Here is an 18,548-nt window from a genome sequence, read left to right on the forward strand (position 1 = left end):
AAAACAATGTCAACATAATTGATATGAATAGCGCGTTACGTTAATATTGGGCTGTGGAACTGAAAGCTGATGCACGGCGATAGTAGGGCTAACGCGATTGGGCGCTGAGAGGCCAATCAGGGCGCGCAAACCGAACGCGGAAGGACAACTGCCGTGGGTAAAGTATTCACGCATCCGGGCTTCCAGTCAGTTCAATACACTCTTTCGCGTCTAAACATGCACGCACGCACGCACATGGTATAACTCAATACCCTTCACACATATTACAGTCTCAAGGTGTAGACACACACACTGTAGTTAATTTACCTCTTTAAGAAAGAAAATATATTGTATATATATATAATATATGTATATATTAATAATTCAGTTGTAACGAAAGGAAGTGTAATATAAAAGAAAGAAAGTGTCTTCATACGGTGATAAGTTGGAACAAGTCTTTGATGTTTTATTATCACAATGACCTGGACACCATGTTAGAGATTTAACGACATATATATCCTGTTGAAATTAAATCACCAGCACTGATATAAACACTGAAATCATCCGGGAATAACGAGTCAAATGCCGTGGAGAATGTTGGGTTCCATGTTGGATGGAGCAGGTCCCTCTCAGAAAAGTAACTTGAAATCAAAGTTTGGTAAAACAATTTCCAAGAAATCTCCTCTCAGGAGAGCTGTCGACCGCCAAGATGAAGGTCAATAGAAATAACTTTTTTAATCGCAGTTTTTTTTTAATCCCGTTGGTCTTGCATGGTCCTACAGAAGGATATATAGGAATAGACACAGATGAAGCGGTCTATAGGATGGGCAGGTATGGTTGCTGTCTCTCTCTCTCTCTCTCTCTCTCTCTGTCAGCAATGCTAGTGGGTTGTATATGAGGTGGGGTGGGGGTTGGAGAAGATGAGAAGGATGTCTGAAGTTGTGAGCGTGTTTCAAAGCCTGTTTATCTGTCATCAGGTCAGACAACATTACACACACACACATGCACCCCCCTTCCTCAACAAGCCGTATCCTGAATCCTTTCAACTCTGCTCTGATGAAAATTACCTTAACTGCCGCGGGTTGGGGACAAGGAATGTGAGCTTTTGAACTAGATTAATTTAATAGCAAAGTGTTAATCAAGTGTGTGTGTGTGTGTGTGCACGCGTGCTCTCGCATTGGGATGGTCAGAGAAGTCGGTCATTAATTGCCATCAGCCTTAAAGACCACCTTCCTCTCTGATGATAAGAGCGGTAATGGCACATCTCTATGATTTCCCATAAATGGAGATAATTAAAAACGTGAAGCTTTGATGTAGGTATGTGTTTGCGTGTGTTGGCCTGTTTGTGTTTTTTTCTTCTCTCTGTGTGTGTGTGTGTGTGTGTGTGATCATGAAAGGATGGAGACATCTAAACCCTATCGCATACTGTGTCTTAAAGGTTCAAAGAACTAACCCGCTCCAAAGGTGTGTTTTTAATGTATTTAAGTTTTTTCCCTTTCTACTCTCTACTTAAATTCAACTAATGAATTGGACTCTCTCTCTCTCTGGTTCTGCAGGCGGTGGGCTACGGGTTGGCGGTGATACCGGTGGTGGGGGCGCTGATAGGCGGTGTGTTGGCGGGTCCGTTGGGCCTGCTGGCGGGCTTCAAAGCGGCGGGTGTGGCCGCGGCCCTGGGAGGGGGCGCTCTGGGCTTCGCCGGGGGAAACCTGGTCCAGAAGCAGCGCAAAGCCCGGGTGGAGCTACAGATGAAACAGCTGACCGCCCCGCCGACGGAAGCAGAACCCGGGCCAGAAGACCTGCCACGGTCCACCAAGGACGAGTGATCAGCCCCGAGTCAAGGGAGACGTGACCTCTGAACTCAGTTTCTGGCAAATCACCGCAGCTCATCCCGGGAAAGACCGAGCGATCGGCTGGCTGGCTTGAATCTCTGCCATAGTGGAACTCCCTTAACCCTTTCACTGCCACATGACAAAGGGTTAACCCTTTCACAACCACGCTACAGAAGGTTAACAGTGTGGTAGTGAAAGGTTAACCGTCTGTAGTGTGGTAGTGAAAGGGTTAAACCATCAGAGCTGCTCTCTAAGAGCGCTTCCAAGAGACTCGCCACAGGACCTAGTGAGTCACAGAGTGAAGAAGAATACAGTAGAACATAAAGTTCCTCGTGGTTTTATAGTTTTTCACCAAAGCCTTACTTTATATGTAAATTGTATATTGTGTATATGTATGTTGTTTATGTATGTTGTTTTCGGGATGTAATCCTGGTCCTGTACATAGATACACAACACAACTGATACATTTTATTTACTTGAACTAGGAATAATGCACATCTATTAGTTTTGAAAGACTCCAGAGCCTGAGATGTGGGGTCGGGTCAGCCTGCCATGCTCACGTGTGCCTTCCTAGTACCAGACGAAATGGTTGGCGCCGTGAGAAGTCCATTTCAGTTGAACAGAACCGGCCTTTCGCTGACTGACACTTTTAATCCTTTCACTGCCACACAACAGAAAAATGTAGTGAAAGATTAACCTTCTGTAGTGTGGTAGTGAAAGGGTTCATTCAATCAAACTAGTCACTGAGCGTGATAAAAGATATAGCGTAATTTCTTCTTCCCGACTATTGACATTTTTCCCTCCACATCATGTCTGACTTTGCCGATAAACCTCTGTATGGACTCGATGATGCAGGGTTCTCCCCTCCATCTGTCCTCACATGGGCCGTCTCCGCTGAGACTACAAGTGAATGAGAAGATGGTTATCTGGTTCGCCTGTGGTATGTATGTATGCGTGTCTGGTAGTCGTTCACACTTTTTTGTAAATTGTAGGAAAAAGTACCAATACATACAGACGCTTGTTAAAAGATCCAGTTCAATTATGTTTTAATTCAGTCATAAATTGCTTAATTGTGGAATGTTAATGTCATGAGTATCTTTCTTTCCAACTTCATATGTATCATTTGATTTAGTACACCCTCTCTGAGCACAGCCAACTATCAGTATGTTGGGGGAGGGGGGCAAGTTAGTATCATAATACATGAAGCTTTCAAATGTAAACTAATTAATCAGCCCAGTATGATCGGTTGCTATGGGAGATTAACATCGGCTAACTGCTAGCAGGTGATAAATAAATGGTCAGTTCCTGTGGATGTTTTTGAACGACTACAATTAACTAAATCGTAGCAAACTAGTTTCATTACACGTTTATGGGCTAGCTAGCTGATATCCTTGACAACTACTGACAGATGGGCCAATCAGGGAAACCTGTGTATATTGTGCAATATTTCAAAGGAAGTCATGATTTTGTTGATATCCGGGGCTTTTAGTCGTCATTTTCACAACAGCAGCTCTTAACATTTTGGGCAACTTTGTCAACATACCTTCCAAAAATGCAATAAGATTGAAAAACACAGGATTTGCATCGTACCGTATCTTACTTTAAGCTTAAGTGCCACAGACGGTACAGATCAAATAATCGACCAGTGTGGTTCAACTGTGGGGTATTGCTGCTGTTTTTTTGCCAAATAAAAACTTGCCTCGCTTTCAAAATCGGTGTCACTGCCTCCTACGTAAACTACCATCATGACCGAGCAGGTGAACTCTAAGGACGAGACGACGCACAATCCTGTAAAATGGTTTGTTTTAATTTAGTTTTTTCTCTCATTCTTCTCCCCCCTCCAAGATGACTGATTTTGAAATGCCCCCACCCCCCTCCATGTGGGCTGATATGTCACGTGACCCGTCTCAAACCCTGCCCTCTCATCTCAACCCTTCCGATCGCGACCGTCACGATTGGAGGATTGAGATGAGGGGGCGGGGTTTGAGACAGGTCCGTCGGAAGCTTCCGAGGGCTTTCGGGGCACGATACAAAAACACCTCCCAATCTGCCCCCCCAACAGGTACTGCCCCCTTTTTCAAGCTGGTTGGATCGGATTGGACCTCAGGGGAAAACAGGTGAACGAGAAGGTTGAGGAGGAAGGAGGAGAATTCATGTTCATCCCCAGAACTGTAGATATTTGGCTGCTCACCAGATGTCTCCCCGCCTCACATTTTAACCGTTTTAAAAACACCAGGGGGGCACACTTTCTTTTTTTACAACAGGTTAGCCCAAACATTTTAACAACAAAAAATTTCAATTTTATCATAGATCAGGTTCACGTTGCACTACCTTCATTTCAAAGCATATTGTGCCCCTCCCCCGAACACAGCTCGGTGGGGGGGCATTTAGGGCAAATTGGTGACATCATCTATCACGTGGAATACCGGGGGGGGGGGGGTGCATCTCAATAGTCTTGCCGAGTGGCTCCGTCTCAGCGTTCGTGCGCCTCGAGAGACCAAAGACGGTAGCCGAAAATATCTCTAGCCATCTAGTTGTTCGTGGGTCAATATGCATAGAGGGGATGGGGGAGGAAGCAGGGGGGAGAGGAAGCCACTTAAAACATTACTGTAGGTTGTGCTATACAAAGGATTTACACTTGGACTTGGTACTATTGAGATGCAACGATCTCGAGCAGGGTTTTCCCCTCCCACTAGAGACTTAACTGGACTACCCACAGTTTGGAACCATAGAGACTGGAGCGAGGAGGGAGTGCACTCTTGATTTCTAAACCGCGCCCCAAAAAAAAGAAAAAGAAAAAAGAAATAACGATGGGGAAAAAAGAAAAGGGAATAAAATAAAGAAAACTCTGCATTTAATTTACCAATGATGACAGACACGCCCACTTAGCACAAACATATTTACAAGCTCCAAAAATAAAAGTAAAACCACTTTTCTTGATGTCCTAATGCCCGCTCCCACCCCGCCCACAAAAGGCTTTTCTTCTTTTATTTTTTTCCTCCTTTTTATCCAAAATAAAAATTGTACACGTAAGAGTTATGAAAATATAGGTTATTCCAACACAGTCGTGTCGTGGACTGCACTCTTCGCTCCCTCCTCTCTCTCTCCTCAGTCTTCTCCTCATCTTCCTCTTCAGTAAGGATGTTGGGTGTTGCTGTCCCGTCCCGCTGGCCTGTCCCAACCCTAAGCCCCCTCCCTGACCCCCCCCGGGGGCGTGGCGTGGAGTCACAGGATCTCCAAGAGGCCGATGGAGGTCACAGCTCGTCGCGGTCCCTGTTGAGGATGGTGTAGCGCGTCTCGCTGGGGGCCAGTTTCAGGAAGGAGCTCTCCGGGGGACTGCTGGCCACCTCGCCTACGTCCTCCTGGGGGGACACACGCACGCAGGGCGTCAGAACCCACAGGGAACGCTCAGTCTGTCCTCGTGACAGATTTCTACAGGTTTCACCAAGTTAAAGACTTTTTAATACCACTTAGAGCAAAACTTTATAGCAATTTCACGACCATACTAGCAAAAACACACATAGCGACTGCACTTGTGGGTCGATTTAAATTCTCGCATGTTCCATACAAGCTCTCGCCAGATGCACCAAACTCCTGGTAGCCCCACCAAAAACAACAAATACAAAAACATTTAATATATTTAACATTATTTCATTTCCCGACAGCCAGGCAGCCCCCCCAATAAATGTAATACCCTTGCAAATAAAATGTAAGACTTTTTAATACCTTTTAAGGCCTTAGATTTGAGAATTATGAATATAATGCTTTTTAAGACTTTTTAATACCATTTAAGGCCTTAACTTGAGAATTATGAATTTAATGCTTTTTAAGACTTAATACCCTTTAAGGCCTTAAATTGATTTTCTCCCAATTTTCGTATGATCCAATTCTACCCTCCCCTGTCTCGAACGTTGCTAGACTATGCCTCCCACTGGTCGGCTGCAATGTGGACCAAGCCTTGCATCACGTGTCCCCTCCGGTACACGAGGAGGCAGCTGTCGCATCTTTTCACCTGTACAGCGCAATCTCTCAGTGGCGAGGAGTAATGCATGGGAGGCTCACGCTGCCCCTGTTACTTCCTGATTCTGCTGTACAGGCGCACCAACCGACCTGTAGGAGTCGCTGTCCACAACGTCCGATCCCCACCCACCGGCTTTCCCACCCCCTAATACTGCCAATTGTATTAGTATGAACGACCAGCCAAGCCGGAAGCAACGCCGAGAGCTGGGCTCGAACCCAACATCTCCTGCTTTGGTGGCGAGCGCCTTGCCCACTGCGCCACTTAGCCGCCCGAATTCAATGCTTTTTAAGACATTTGAATACCCTTTAAGGCCTTAAATTGAGAATTACGAATTCAATGCTTTTTAAGACTTAATACGCTTTAAGGCCTTAAATTGAGAATTATGAATTCAATGCTTAAGACTTAATACATTTTAAGGCCTTAAATCGAGAATTATGAATTCAATGCTTTTTAAGACTTAATACATTTTAAGGCCTTAAATTGAGAATTCAATGCTTTAAGACTTTTTAATCCCCCGTTTCTGCCACTCGGGTGCTGCGTGGCGGCGACTCACCTGTCCAGGCGTGCTGTCCGTGGGGTCTGGTCCGTGGTGGAACTCCCTGTGTAACTTCCCAGAGTGGAGGTCCAGTACGAACTGCCTCAGCTTGCCTGGGATCCTGGGGAGACGGGACGGATCACATGTTAATGAGGCTCATGGACCACAGGGTAACGGATCACATGTTAATGAGGCTCATGGACCGCAGGGTAACGGATCACATGTTAATGAGGCTCATGGATGGCAGGGTAACAGATCACATGTTAATGAGGCTCATGGACGGCAGGGTAACAGATCACATGTTAATGAGGCTCATGGATGGCAGGGTAACGGATCACATGTTAATGAGGCTCATGGACGGCAGGGTAACGGATCACATGTTAATGAGGCTCATGGACGGCAGGGTAACAGATCACATGTTAATGAGGCTCATGGATGGCAGGGTAACGGATCACATGTTAATGAGGCTCATGGACGGCAGGGTAACGGATCACATGTTAATGAGGCTCATGGACGGCAGGGTAACGGATCACATGTTAATGAGGCTCATGGACCGCAGGGTAACGGATCACTTTTTTTTTTATTATCTTTTTCCCCTTCTTTTTCCGATTCATCTCCCATCCCACTGTTAGTCGTTATGCCAATTCCCAAACCCCTTCCTGGTTGTTGCGCACTCCCCCCTACTGTTGGTCCGAGAGGCCGGAGACTGTATGCTTTCCTCCGACGCATGTGCAGCCAGCCGGCAGCCAGCCTGGCAGCGCAGATTCTCACTGGGAGAGTGTAACGTGTGGAAGGTCGCACTACCGCTCTCCAGATCCTACCCTCGCTGTGCAGGCACCCCGACCGAACTGTAGGGGTCGCTGTCCACAACGCCCAGGACCCACCCACGGCTCCGCTCCCCCTAACTCAGCCAAACGAGTTAGTATAGCGATCAGCCCGAGCCAAGGCAATGCTGACTCTCCGGGAGTCGAGACCGCAGCCTCTTGCATTGGTGACGAGCACAATCTCCGCTACGCCACCTGACCGCCACGGACCACATGTTAATGACGCTCACCACGCCGGACCGCAGGGTAACGTGACACGTGCCATTTTAAATAACTGTTTTACGTGCCATTCAATTCCACAATATGACACAGGACGAACAATAAATATCGCCAACACAATATCATATTATGATTGTTCAAACAGATATTGCAGACAAGTCTATTCTCCATTACCTTTGAAAGGTGTTTGAGACACTTAGTGAGAACCGGTAGATATAATATTACCTTCTTGCATATTGCGATATCAACATCAATTCTATATAATTCTTCAACCGTAGACAGGAGCTATTCTCCACATTCCCACACAGAAAGGCCAACGACAATGAAGAGACCGGGAGAACCCAGGGAGGGGCGCGACAAGGATCAACCATCGAAATTAACCAATAATGCTTCTGGGCATTAGTCGTCCCGGGCTCGTGTCATGAAGCAACATTAATCCATATCAATCCCCGGTCCTGTGAAGTGTGCTTATTACTGACAGAAGGTCACAAGGCTGCGGTCCTTCCACACAGGAGGACGGGGCTCCTCCCAAATCCCAGCTAGCCCTGTGTGTGAGAACAGCACACACATATACACAACACACACATTTATATAAACACACTACACCCACAGCGCACTAATGTGATTATGAGCCGTGTGCCACATGCAGTTTATGTATGTGGGTGGGTGGGGTGGGGCGGGTGTAATTAGCTTATAGAGAGTTGGTCAGTCCTCGGGGCTCTGGGGAAGGCAGAATGGCGGTGGGGGCAGAATAAATAAGATTATATTAGATTAGAGTGGATTAGTTTAGCACTAATTGCGCGTGCCAAATCATGTCACATTAGCTACGGCGCCTGGGCCATTAATAAGGGGACCGATTTTAAAGAGGTGTGACATTTCTGATTGTCTGTGTCTCGTGTGTGTGTGTATATGTGTGCGCACATGACTTGTGTTTTTGTGATTTGTTAGTGTAATTTACTTGAATCATTTGATTCTGTGTATTGCTCCACACACACACACACACACACACACACACACACACACACACACACACACACACACACACACACACACACACACACACACACACACACACACACACACACACACACACACACACACACACACACACACACACACACACACACACACACACACACACACTAGACATCAGTAGCCTAATGTTTAGAGGAGCAGATGTTTGATTTGAAGGTTGTGGGTTTGAAACCCCGGACATGTAGGAGAATCTGGGCGGGAGAGTGAATGAGTAATCGCTGTACCTGTTCACTGGTAATTTCCAGAAAGATAACGTAAACAAACTTGGCCAACTCTTTGTGGGACAGAGCCAAACCGCTCTGTTGCTAAGCAACACGGCCCGTGGGTGTGGCAGTGGCGAGAACAGAGCCAGTGGTGTATCAGATATGCAAGAGCGTGAAATACGGATTGTTGCCAAGGTAACACACTGCTGGCACTGTGGTAAATGATAGCAAATCAACAACATATTACTGTTCAATCTAGTGAACAGTTTCAATATTAGCCATGTGACCATGCTAGCTAAGAAATAATATTGTTTACATGCAGCCTGTTAATGTATTTTTCTCTGTTTGAATGGCTCAATCACAGGACCTGTTTTAATTAGGATTTCTCTGTATTCTGGTTGGTTACATTAGAATCAAATGTATTGTCATTATACAGCACAAGTACAGTACAACAAAAATAAGTTTGGCATCCAACCAGAGTGTAAATGTAACAGTAAAGTGCAACTGTTGTATGTAGAGAGTTTTAATATCAATGTACAGTGATACAGGTATATAAAGACAGTATGGTAGTTAGTCATACTGCCCAGCAGCGTAAGAAGTAAGAGTAGGTAAGGGGTATGTACAGATAAGTAAAGGATTATATGCAGGTATGTACAGACAGATGTGGAGATGTATATATATATATATATACACACACGGTAAGAACCTAGTTATCACAAAAGATAATTAACCACCCGGTCTGACGTTTGCAAGAAAGTAGATCGTGTCACTTTTGAGCTGATGCTAAAGCAACTAAGCTAGTTCATAGCGACCGCTGAACAGGTACTTGTGTTAAAGCGCTGCAGTGCAGTAAATACCGGACGCCCTACGATGTCACCAACACCCGTCTTCTCGTCTTATAATGGCGAGTTCATCAAAGAGATTATTCGCCATGAGGTCATACATTATTTTAAGCTGCCATCGTAATGAGCTCAGATTGGTGTCCGATCTAGTGGTCGACTGACATGGGTTTCTCTATGGCTGATACCGATATTTAGAGAGCAGTGGGGGGGGGGGGGGGGGGTAATGTTTTGTTTTGCAACAATTTCATATTAAAGGTCCCATATTGGGGCGCACCGCATAGTGCCTCGCACACCCATGCGGCCGTCCCGGGTTCGCCTCCCGCTCCCGGGGAATAATTTGTCGCATGTCCTCCCCACTTCTTCTCCCGTTCACCCTCTCCTCTGTCGGTCATGTCTGACCATGGAAAAGGTGGAAAAACGCTAAAAATAAATCTTTAAAGGTCCCATATTGTACTCATTTTCAACAAATATAGTAGGTATTTTGAGTGTTGAGACAACCCCTCATTATGGAAAAACAATGCAAAACACAGGAAAAGGAGTTTTTTTTTTTTACAATAGGGATAATTGGACCTTTAACAAATGAGACACAAAGTAGATTATTTACTCTGCATTCTACTTATAATTGTAAATCAACAAATGTATCCAACGAAAGATTTTATCTGAAAAGGTTTTTGAATCAATTGATTGTGGGATTGACACAAGGGGGAGAGTTAACATCTGGGTGCAGTCATCGGCTGATGCCAATTATATCAAAATGCCAGATATCAGCCTGAGAGTATCTGCTCCCGTCATAAACGAGGGCCAGGTGAGACGAGGAGGAGGTACTTACGCCAGGTCTTTGAAGTCCGGGTAGACATACATATGTCTGAAGGAGTCTATGGCGATGACAGGACAGTCTGCAGGGGTCTTCTGGATGTGCAGCAGAGGGTGCCGGAACTTTTCGCAGTCTGCATGCAGGAAGTTTATAGACCCTGAAGAAGAGAGCGAAGGATGACACCGGATTTAATACCCTTTCCTCTTGGGACACACACACAACCGCAATTGACCTATCTCAAGTCCCGCCCTCTTTTCTTGATCCTCCAATCACAACTATTGCTTCCCTCAGACAAAGCAACAGTTGTGATTGGAGGATCAGGAATAGAGAAAGGGGCCTGAGATAGGTCAATTGATTTTGTAGGGTCGACAGATGAAACGGACCCTCTTTAGGCTACTGTCCCGCCTACGTACCGACCCGTCAAACATTAACACTTTGAATGCCCAACCAGAGTTTTCTCAGGTTTACCCCCCGCGGGTTGAATGCCCATAACGAGAATATTCGTTTTTTCTCGTTTTTTTATTTTTATTAGCGGTCTGAATTCATATTTCATCAACCGAGTCTACCGTTGGTAAATCAGCCACCCCAGGCGCTCAGATGTGAAAAAAGCACCCCCTATCGTCTCCCAGATGGTAATTCACCCTTTTGGATTGGACTCAATGAAAATGCATGGGGGAAAAAAACCCGGACTCCACATTTTACTTCTCACGCATGTAACCGGGGCCGATCAGCTTCATGTTGGACCCTCAGCACAGCGTGTATATGCTGTTTTACAGTATACGCGTGGGATCAATAAAAGGATCGATTTTTGGAATGGTCGATCAGGAATTGGAATAATCCATTTGGATACCATCTGATCTCAGGTAAGGAATCTATTTTACCAGTATTAGGATAATCAGACCTGCATGATGGCGCTGCTCCGACCGGCTGCCTCTCTGTTCGCTCCGTCGAGACTGTGTTTACTTTTGTTAATATTTATAGTTTTTAGAGTTTTGTTCGTACCAACTGTTGGTGCATTTAATGTATATGACCGTCAGTCACTCATAGACATTGGATTACGGGAAACTTACCAACTGGACTACTCTCTGGACCAGCTTTCCGAACCGCATCAATGGCCTGAAGAAATTCTCCGGAGATTAGGACCAGATCCTTTGTTCCTGGACCCCAGGAACAGAGGAACCAGACGGCGAGGGAAGAGGGCTGGGATCCGTAACAGGCTGAGATCCAGACGCCACCGTACACCACTGCCCAGTATATTGCTAGCCAATGTACAATCAATTGACAATAAACTGGATGACATCCGAGCAAGGATTCAATATCAAAGAGACGTTAGGGACTGCAATGTCCTCTGCTTCACCGAAACATGGCTCACACCGGAGGTTCCAGACCACGCAATTCTACCAGCAGATCACTTCTTTATCCATCGCAAGGATCGGACATCAGCAGAGTCCGGTAAACAACGTGGAGGAGGTATTGCCTTCATGTTTAACAAAAATTGGAGCGATCCAACTAACATGAAGGAATTATCCAACCACTGCTCCCCAGAACTGGAATATATAACCATCAAGTGTCGTCCTTTCTTCCTCCCGAGGGAGTTAACGGCGATCGTCCTGGTCGGAGTGTATATTCCACCGCAAGCCAGCAACAAGGTTGCGCTCTCCAGACTCCACGACGAGGTAAATAGAATCCAAGTGGCGAATGTTAACGCCGCCATTTTAGTGCTGGGAGATTTCAATAGCGCCAATCTGAGAAAGGTATTGCCTGACTTCTATCAGCATGTGACTTGCAACACCAGAGGCGGTAACATCCTAGATCACTGTTACACGCAATTTAAAGGTGGCTACAAGGCTCATTCTGATAGTGGCTTTGGTAAGTCAGATCACGCGTCCATCTTTCTTTCACCAAAGTACAAACAGAGAATTAAAAGTACTCCCGTAGTCTCGCGAGAGGTGCAGAAATGGGATCTGACGTCAGAGGAGACGATCCGGTCAGTGTTTCACTACACAGACTGGAATGTGTTCCGCGACACAGATAACATTAATGTCTACACGGAGACAGTGCTGGACTATGTTTGTACTAGGGTGAAAGAAACAATCCCCACTACCAAAATGAAAGTTTACCCAAATCAAAAACCCTGGGTAGACAAATCCGTCCGTGAAGCTCTGAGAGAGCGCACCAAAGCATACAACGACGGCCTAGTGGCAGGCAACATGAATGACCACAAGGTGGCGCGATACAACGTAAGGAGGACAGTGTCAGAGGCCAAACGACGCTACAGGGATAAAATTGAACTCCAGTTTGAACAAGCTGACTCTAGAGCTATGTGGCAGGGGCTCAAAACGATGACAGACTACAAAGGCGCCTCCCTCAAACTGAACAGTGACATCTCCTTAGCAAATGACCTCAATACCTTCTATGCGAGGTTTGATGCTGGTAATAACAACACCAGCTCACAAGCCTCGGCAATGGGGGGGGGGGGGGGGGTCGGCTGCTGATGGAGGCGCAGTGTTCAGGGTAACAGAGCATGAGGTGAGGCGGACCTTTAAAAAAGTGAATATCAGGAAGGCAGCAGGTCCGGACGGCATCCCCGGCCGCGTCCTAAAAGTCTGTGCCGACCAACTGGCCCCAGTATTCACTGACATATTTAACCTGTCCTTAGAACAGGCTGTCATCCCCACCTGCCTGAAGAAGTCCACTATTATCCCTGTACCCAAAAAATCCAAGCCTGCTTGCCTCAACGACTACCGCCCTGTAGCTCTCACCTCCATAGCCATGAAGTGCTTTGAGAAGCTAGTAAAGGGCTACATCTGCTCCTCCCTCCCCATCAACATGGACCCCCTGCAATTTGCATACCGCCCCAACAGGTCCACGGAGGACGCCATATCCCATGTGCTGCACACAGCAGCATCACACCTGGACAAGAGGCAGGGGAACTATGTGAGAATGCTATTCATCGACTACAGCTCGGCATTCAATACCATAGTCCCCTCCATACTCATAGCCAAGCTCAGGGACCTGGGCTTGGGCTATGACCTCTGCCAGTGGGTCTTGGACTTCCTGACTGGCAGACCCCAGGTGGTGAGAGCAGGCAACTGCACCTCCTCATCCATCACCCTCAACATAGGGGCCCCCCAGGGCTGTGTTCTGAGTCCCCTCCTCTACTCCCTGTACACACACGACTGTGTGGCTCAGCGGAGTAGCAATACAATCATCAAATTTGCTGACGACACAGTGGTGGTGGGCCTGATCTCTGCCAACGACGAGAGGGCCTACCTGGAAGAGGTCAAGGTCCTGGCGGGATGGTGCCAGGAAAACAGCCTCTCCCTGAACGTCAGCAAAACAAAAGGAGATGATTGTGGACTTCAGGAGGTCGGGGGTCAAGGACTACAGCCCCCTCAGCATCGACGGGGCACCGGTTGAGAGAGTCAACAGCTTTAAGTACCTCGGAGCCTACATATCCGAGGACTTGACATGGACCACACACATTGACAGTGTTGTGAAGAAGGCACGACAACGCCTCTACTTCCTCAGGCGCCTAAGGAAGTTCCAAGTCAGCCAGAAGATCCTTAAGAACTTCTACTCATGTACAATAGAGAGCATCTTGACCGGCAACATCACCTCCTGGTTTGGGAATAGCACTGCACAAGACCGAAGCAGACTACAAAGAGTGACACGTTCAGCCGAACGCACAATTGGAGGGGGGCTCCCCACCCTCCAGAACATTTACTACAAGCGTTGCAAGGGCAAGGCTAAGAGAATCATTAAAGACTCCAGCCACCTCTTTGAACTGCTGCGGTCAGGCAAGCGATACCGGAGTCTCAAGGCGAGCACAGAAAGACTCAGAAGAAGCTTCTATCCCCAGGCCATCAGGCTGCTAAACCAGGGATTAAAGCAAAAAAAAATCTCCTGACTGAACTTTTTTTCAGGCCAAGTCATATTCTTATTTTAACCTCCACTGTATTTCTTTTTAATAGCGTTGGCGTTTTAAGGGAGCCTACTTGTTTCGGTTTAGTCGATAATCCAATGTACAGTTACCCCCCCACCCCGCCTACCCAACCCTCCCCCCAACCACCTCCAATGTACAGTCCCCCCCCCCTCCACCCAACCTACCCAACCTCCTCCAATGTACAGTTTCTTCATCAAATGTATATACTCTCTTTTTTAGACTCTATTGTATTTCACAAACAATACTGTATTTGTAAATCTGGTATGTCATAATCATAAATGTATAGATGTAGCAGTATTATCTATCTGTATGTCATGTATGTCATATATGTTATGATGAATTGAAAATGGGGGACCCTGATGTAAACAAGAGGAAAGTCTTTCTCTGGTCTGCACCCCCTTAACAATTGTATTGAGCTGTACTGTATTGTACCCATTCTGCAATCTGTTATAACAATCAATCAATATTTAACAGATTGCAGATATATAGGTTATATAGGATATATAGGTTTAGGATTGCAGGTATATAGTAATGATTGCAGATATATAGGTTATATAGGATATATAGGTTAATATAAGATTGCAGGTATATAGTAATGTTACATTTGTGACATATACGATATGCAAATATAGAGTACTGTTACCCATAGATCCTAACAGATTATATACATTATGATGGGGAGGAGACTGTACATTAGGGTGGGTGGGAGAAAAAAGATACATACATGGAGATAATATACAGTGGGGAGGAGACCGTCTATAGATACACCTGTGTGATGTTGATATTTGTACTGTGAAGTAACACGACAATGACAAATGTGTTGTTTCTGTTTTTCTTTTTGACATAGTTGCGGAACACGGAACAAGTTAACAACTCACCACCGTCTACAGTCCCTGCATCATACTGTAGCCTGGCCAGTCTCTTGAAATACTGCTATCTTCAAACTTCCATTCCTCTCGACACTTTCTTTTGTTGGGTGGTGCCGCTCATCCTTTTCGTCTGAGAACACTGTGTTTTCTTTTTAGTGGCCAGCTTACTCCTTCCATTAACGTTATTATGCTGACGTTAGCTAATAACTATGTGTTGGGGATAATGGTTCCGCACGGACCATATTGTTTGTTACATTGCTGTCGGCAAACTCGCTCAGAGTGTCAACAGAGTGTTGACGTTAAGTTGATGTTAGCTGCTAGCTGGCTACCCAAATCCACAACAGCCAGGCAGCCAACCGTACAAAATACAGTCTCAGCCAATCACATCGATTTGTACAGTTAGTTAGCTCCACTCCATTGCAAAGTAAAAGTTAGCCAGCCAGGACAGCCCGTATTAGCAAGCTACAGTTACAGTAACGTTAGCCACCCGAAGATCGGTAGCTAGCTAACGTTAGCCACAGCTTCAAAAACGAATTTCAATTATGTTATGAGCTATCAGCTAGCCAGCTAGATAACGTTAGAAAACGCCTCGTGTAGTAAACTAAAGTGAATAGTTTACTGGGCCATTGTTTAATGCTTCAGTGGTGTTAAAAGAGGACCTGCACGCTTGCTATCTTCGGTGCAAATGATACGGGTCTGTGACAAGACAGGTCTGTGAGGGGGAGGGCACTGTGAGCAGCGTGTGTGCATCAAGCTCACGTTTGATTGGTTAGAATGGTCAAAATGCCCTACGCATCTACAAATCATATTATACCAGGTAGCCAATTCCGTCAGACTCCAAATCAAATTGACGGAAAAAAAATTAAAAAAGACTGAAATCCGTCTGGAGACGGAACGCTTTAATGCATGCTAAACGAACAATGAATGAACACTACACAACAACAACCACCAAACTCACATAGCACACACATCCACACGCACACACTCACTTTAAACAAACACACTGTAGCACCCACTCCACACACTTTATAGCACACACCCACTTTAAACAAACACACTGTAGCACCCACTCCCCACACTTTATATTTATGGATGAAGGATTGCACTACAACTCGTACACCTTACTGTAAATTGTACCTAAAATTGTACCTCATCCCATTTCTGCTTTGCACTAGATAGTACTGTACATTAGTACACTGCATAGTATTGTGTATTGTATATTATATGGTAACTCAGAACATTGTACATATGTCTATACCGAACACTGTGACCTCATTTTTCTTCTTCTAAATTCATGCTATATTATGTTATTATGTTATTTGATACTATCTTGTCTAGCACAGTCTCTGGAGCGTAACAGTAAGAAGCATTTTGTATGAAAGTATTCTGTACTTCTGTATGACAACTATTAAAGAACTTGAACTTGAACTTTTTCACAGAGATATAAGCTTTCCCCCTATATGTGATATGGCTGTTTTGACTGTGCGAGTGATCAGGAAAAAAGAGAATCGATTACCTTTCTCTCCGATGAGCTGGCGGGCCACTTCATGTTGGAACGTCTCCAGGCTGTCTGGGTCTTCCTTCACGTGGAACAGGATGAGGAATGGAATCCCCTCTTCAGTCAGCTCCTGGAACACACACACACACACACACACAGTGGGTCAAAGAGTGATAAAGAGTGATATCGCAGTGGCAATGTTTGTCCGAGGGAAGTAACCGGAAACGGAACAATGACCTAGAGACTTGGACAAGTATAAACACGCACGCGCACACACAAGACACTAGTGTTGTCAAAAATATCGAAGTATCGATACATATCGATACTGAATATATATATTTTTTTTATCCACTTTTTCTCCCATTTTTCTATATTTTTCTCCCATCCCAATTTCGTATCATCCAATTCAACCCTCCCCTGTCACGAACGCTGTTTCTTGCCTCCCACAAGCCGGCTGCAATGTGGACTAAGTCATACATAGCACAAGTCCCCTCCGGTACTTGAGGTAACAGCAGTCGCATCTTTTCACCTGCGCAGCTCGATCTCTCAGTGGTGAGGAGTAACACGTGGGAGGCTCACGCTGCCCCCGACACTTCCTGATTCTACTGCGCAGGCGCACCAACCGACCTGTAGGAGTCGCTGTCCACAACGCCCGATCCCCACCCCCTAATACGGCCAATGTGTATTAGTATGAACGACCAGCTAAACTGAAAGCAATGTGGAGCGCTGGGCTCGGAACAGGCGAGCCCAGCGTCTCCGCATTCGTGGCGAGCGCCTTGCCCACTACGCCACGTAGCGCCCCATCGATACTGAATATTTAAAACGGCTTCGATACTCATTTCCCGAAATACCGATACTTTCTGCAGTATCGGTACCAGCTGGCGAGTGTTCTACAGCAAGTTGTTGACACGCTGTTCAGAGCACGCTTGCCCCTCCGCCTCCTCCGAGTCCAGCCCTCCCCCTCACAGAGCCGTCTTCAGACATTTTAGCTGAAGATGGCAAATGCAGAGCCTCCGCAACTTGTGCTTGTGGATAAAGAAAACAGCAGAAGTGCTGTTTGGAGGTACTTCGGGTTTGAAGTAAACAACGAAGGACAAGCTAAAAATGCCCCAATGCTATTTGCAAGCGGTGTTACAGAGCAGTGCCAGCGCGGATCTCCATAAAGAAATGAAAGAGGTTCGTGACAGCTGCTCTTTCAACGTCACTGTGACTGAAGCATTAAACCATTAACTCTAGTTTATTACATGATACGTTGTCTACTGATGGCGCATAATATCAACAGCTGATTCGTTGTAACGTTACAGCTATCAGCTAATGTTAGCTACTGCTAGCCGTTAGCTTAGCTGGCCACCTTTTATAATTACTGCATGGAAACGGAGTAACGTTAACGTTTAAACGTTATGTCGAGGTCATACAATACTACAGTCGACATAAGGTTAACGTTACACCGTTTCCATGAAGTGTTTAAATAGCAGCAATCTTGTTGAAAATGTAACGTTACTAAAATGCCTCTCTCTCTCTCTCTCTCTCTCTCTCTCTCTCTCTCTCTCTCTCTAAATAAAAATCGAAACTGTTACTAACTGTAATACAAACAGTTCAGTTTGTCAGGTACATGCAACACAGATTACAGTGTTTACATCTGTCTGCTTGAGAAAATACCATGTTCTGCATTTGCAATAAAAATGATTGAAGTGAGATGAACAGTTATTTTTAAATGTGTGATCTAAAGATAAACAAAGGGTTTTAAAAGTGTTATATTTATCTTCTCTTATAGTACCAGAGAGAAGCTGAGGAGAATCAACCAGCAACAAAAGCTAAATTTGTTTATAAAAAAAATTAAAATTAAATATATATATTTATATATATATTTTTTGGTATCGAAATGGTATCGAAGTATCGATACTTTTCAAGGTATCGTATCGAAGTCGAAATTC

At 45.4% G+C, this 18,548-nt stretch overlaps 2 protein-coding genes across 3 annotated transcripts in view; one reads left to right on the forward strand and one right to left on the reverse strand.

The window, feature by feature from the left end:
- Positions 1-3,474, forward strand: part of stx17 (syntaxin 17) — a 35,576-nt gene extending 32,102 nt beyond the window's left edge. For both annotated transcript variants that reach the window (XM_084336247.1, XM_084336246.1), the window contains exon 7: positions 1,536-3,474. In XM_084336247.1, the coding sequence (XP_084192373.1) occupies positions 1,536-1,802 (267 nt within the window). In that variant the 3' untranslated portion in view covers positions 1,803-3,474. The remainder of the gene's footprint in view (positions 1-1,535) is intronic.
- A 200-nt stretch (positions 3,475-3,674) lies between these two features.
- The window catches only part of erp44 (endoplasmic reticulum protein 44), a 40,709-nt gene continuing 25,835 nt past the window's right edge, over positions 3,675-18,548 (reverse strand). Inside the window, exons 8-11 of the mRNA XM_084336245.1 lie at positions 16,633-16,744; positions 10,317-10,458; positions 6,383-6,485; positions 3,675-5,170 (exon numbers count right to left, since the gene is read on the reverse strand). Coding sequence (XP_084192371.1) covers positions 5,063-5,170; positions 6,383-6,485; positions 10,317-10,458; positions 16,633-16,744 — 465 coding nt within the window. The 3' untranslated portion in view covers positions 3,675-5,062. The remainder of the gene's footprint in view (positions 5,171-6,382; positions 6,486-10,316; positions 10,459-16,632; positions 16,745-18,548) is intronic.

The sequence above is a fragment of the Notolepis coatsorum genome (genome assembly GCF_963971535.1).
Source record: "Notolepis coatsorum genome assembly, chromosome: 19".
Lineage (NCBI taxonomy): Eukaryota > Metazoa > Chordata > Actinopteri > Aulopiformes > Paralepididae > Notolepis > Notolepis coatsorum.